Genomic DNA, 2,527 nt, shown 5'->3' on the forward strand with positions numbered 1-2,527 from the left:
AATTTTCAAACTTAACAAGGATATCAGTAATTTAGTAATTAACTGACGTCAATGAAGATTTAGAACAAATCATTTCCGATTATTGTGTACACGTTATTTGGTCGTCTGTGCAATATAAGGCATCTCAGTATACATCTAGTGGGGGTTATAAACGTTCTTTTTTTTTCCTTGGGAAGTTTCTATCAAATCTTAATTTCTCTACCTGCTACTGCTAGGTGAATAAGATTTGGTCTGTGTAGTTGTTGAAGGAAGCTTCAGTATTCAAGTGTTTAATAAATTTACCATTGATGACTTGGTAATGCAGAAGTCTAATCCACAATTTGATTAGGGGAAATTGACGACCAATTCAAACAAAATATTCATCTATAAATACGAAATGTTTTCTTATTATGTTTGTCACAAATCAACAACGGAAAAAGATCATTTGAATAGTTTCATAAGATAGTTTCTAGTAGAAATGGCTCTCAAAGTATTGATATTAACCATTGCAACAATGGCTGTGTTATTTTCAATGAGCCATGCATTTGATCCTAGTCCTTTGCAGGATATTTGTGTTGCTGTTGATGACTCCATGGCTGCTGGTATATGATCAAATAATTACTTTAAACTCAAAAATCAATCTGCTCTTAGCAATTTTCATGAAGTTTTATGTGTTTTTTTAATTAATTAAAACTTCCTTTGCAGTTTTTGTGAACGGAAAAATTTGCAAGGATCCAAAGCAGGTTATGGCAAATGATTTCTTTAAATCGGGTCTAAACATACCTGGAAATACCTCAAATCAACTTGGATCTGCTGTAACTGCTGTGAACGTAGGCAACTTACCTGGACTCAACACTCTGGGCATTTCATTAGCGCGCATCGATTATGCACCATATGGTCTCAACCCACCTCATACACACCCCCGAGGAACTGAGATTCTTGCTGTTCTTGAGGGTACACTATACGTTGGCTTTGTCCTTTCAAACCCTGGTCCAAATATGAAGAACAAGCTCTTTACCAAGATTTTAAATCCTGGAGATGTGTTCGTTTTCCCAATAGGTCTCATTCATTTTCAGTTTAATGTGGGAAAGACTAAGGCTGTTGCATTTGCCGGACTCAGTAGTCAAAATCCAGGAGTCATCACTATCGCGAATGCAGTATTTGGTTCAGACCCACCAATCAATCCTGATGTTCTTACGAAAGCATTCCAAGTTGAAAAGAAAGTTGTGGATTACCTCCAATCACAATTCTGGTGGGATAACAACTAAAAGAATAGTAGCAAACTATCAATCTACAAATAGTTATGGTTATGTGAACTACTTGTGTCACATAAATAAGTAATGTTTCCGACTGGTTTTCCTCTCCATTTTAGTGTGGTGTATTGGATGAGGATATGTTATGGCTCGTTATGGAATAAAAATAAGTTTACTGTTTGTGATATTCATCCCTCTTTGGAACAAAGTACAAGCGAAAAAAAACAAATTGCTTAGTTCTTGCGGCAGCGGGAGTGGTATCCTTACCATTAACTGTCACTATCCACTTTTTCTTTGCTTAAAGAAAGACTACTTTATTTGTCGCAATCTATACACATAAAAGAATTCTTTTTTTTTTTTTTAGGTGGGATGATAGATAAGATTTATTCATTCTTAACCTGAGGTATCATGTTTGAGTCTTGGGAATGAAAAAATTATGATAGGGAGCACTAGAAACACATGAGAAATAACAACTTAAGAGATGGTAAACTAAACAAGTTAAAAAGGGTTTGGACATTTTACGTGTTGTTATTTAGATGTAGCTTATACATGTGTTATTTCAGATTGTATTCTGCAAAAAATAATCACAAGTAGTGTATGTTGACGTTACTTGAACAGTAAATTAACCCTGGACGGAATTCTGGAAGCTTGGAAGAAACTTGGAAATTCTCATAAAATGTGGTGGGGTGTACAAATAAAACCGATAAACCGCATCAAATCAATAATTCGAATCAAACCGGAAAAAAAAATTCGATGTGGTTGGTATTGGAAAATAAAACCCGGTCATAATTGGTTTGGTTTGGTTTTAACTAAAAAAAAGTCAAACCGAAACTAAACCAACCCGATAGTACATTTATATAGTTTTTAAAAATATTTTATACATATAAATATTTATTGTAATGTAATTTATAAATATTTTTTAAACTTTTTTACAGTTTTATCTTTTAACGTATTATTTCAAGTTTAGACTTAACATTCTTGAATGGTAAATAAATTTTAAAGCCCATAAATGTAGTAAATCAAACAAAGTTCAAATCAATACTAATGTTAACAAAAGAAATTAATTCAATACTAGGAATGACGATAGTGTTGGATAATTATTTTAGTTTTACATTGATTTATAATGAAAATGCATAACTTAGTTTATCTTTTTCTTTAGTGCTTAGTTATGTAATTAATATTAGTACTTATTAGCTATACTTATTTTGGCATGACCTATATAGAATTTTTAGATTATGTTAATTTTCATTATGGCTTATTAATTAGCAATATTTATTTTATGTAATTTTATTATT

At 32.0% G+C, this 2,527-nt stretch overlaps 1 protein-coding gene across 1 annotated transcript; it reads left to right on the forward strand.

Moving 5' to 3' along the window:
* Nucleotides 1-382: 382 nt before the first annotated feature.
* LOC142173301 (germin-like protein subfamily 1 member 17) lies at nt 383-1,419 on the forward strand. The gene is made up of 2 exons (XM_075238626.1): nt 383-581; nt 685-1,419. Exons 1-2 carry the CDS (start codon nt 458-460, stop codon nt 1,245-1,247), a joined length of 687 nt encoding a protein of 228 aa, XP_075094727.1. The 5' UTR covers nt 383-457; the 3' UTR covers nt 1,248-1,419.
* Nucleotides 1,420-2,527: the final 1,108 nt, after the last annotated feature.

This window comes from Nicotiana tabacum, chromosome 19 (assembly GCF_000715075.1).
Source record: "Nicotiana tabacum cultivar K326 chromosome 19, ASM71507v2, whole genome shotgun sequence".
NCBI lineage: Eukaryota > Viridiplantae > Streptophyta > Magnoliopsida > Solanales > Solanaceae > Nicotiana > Nicotiana tabacum.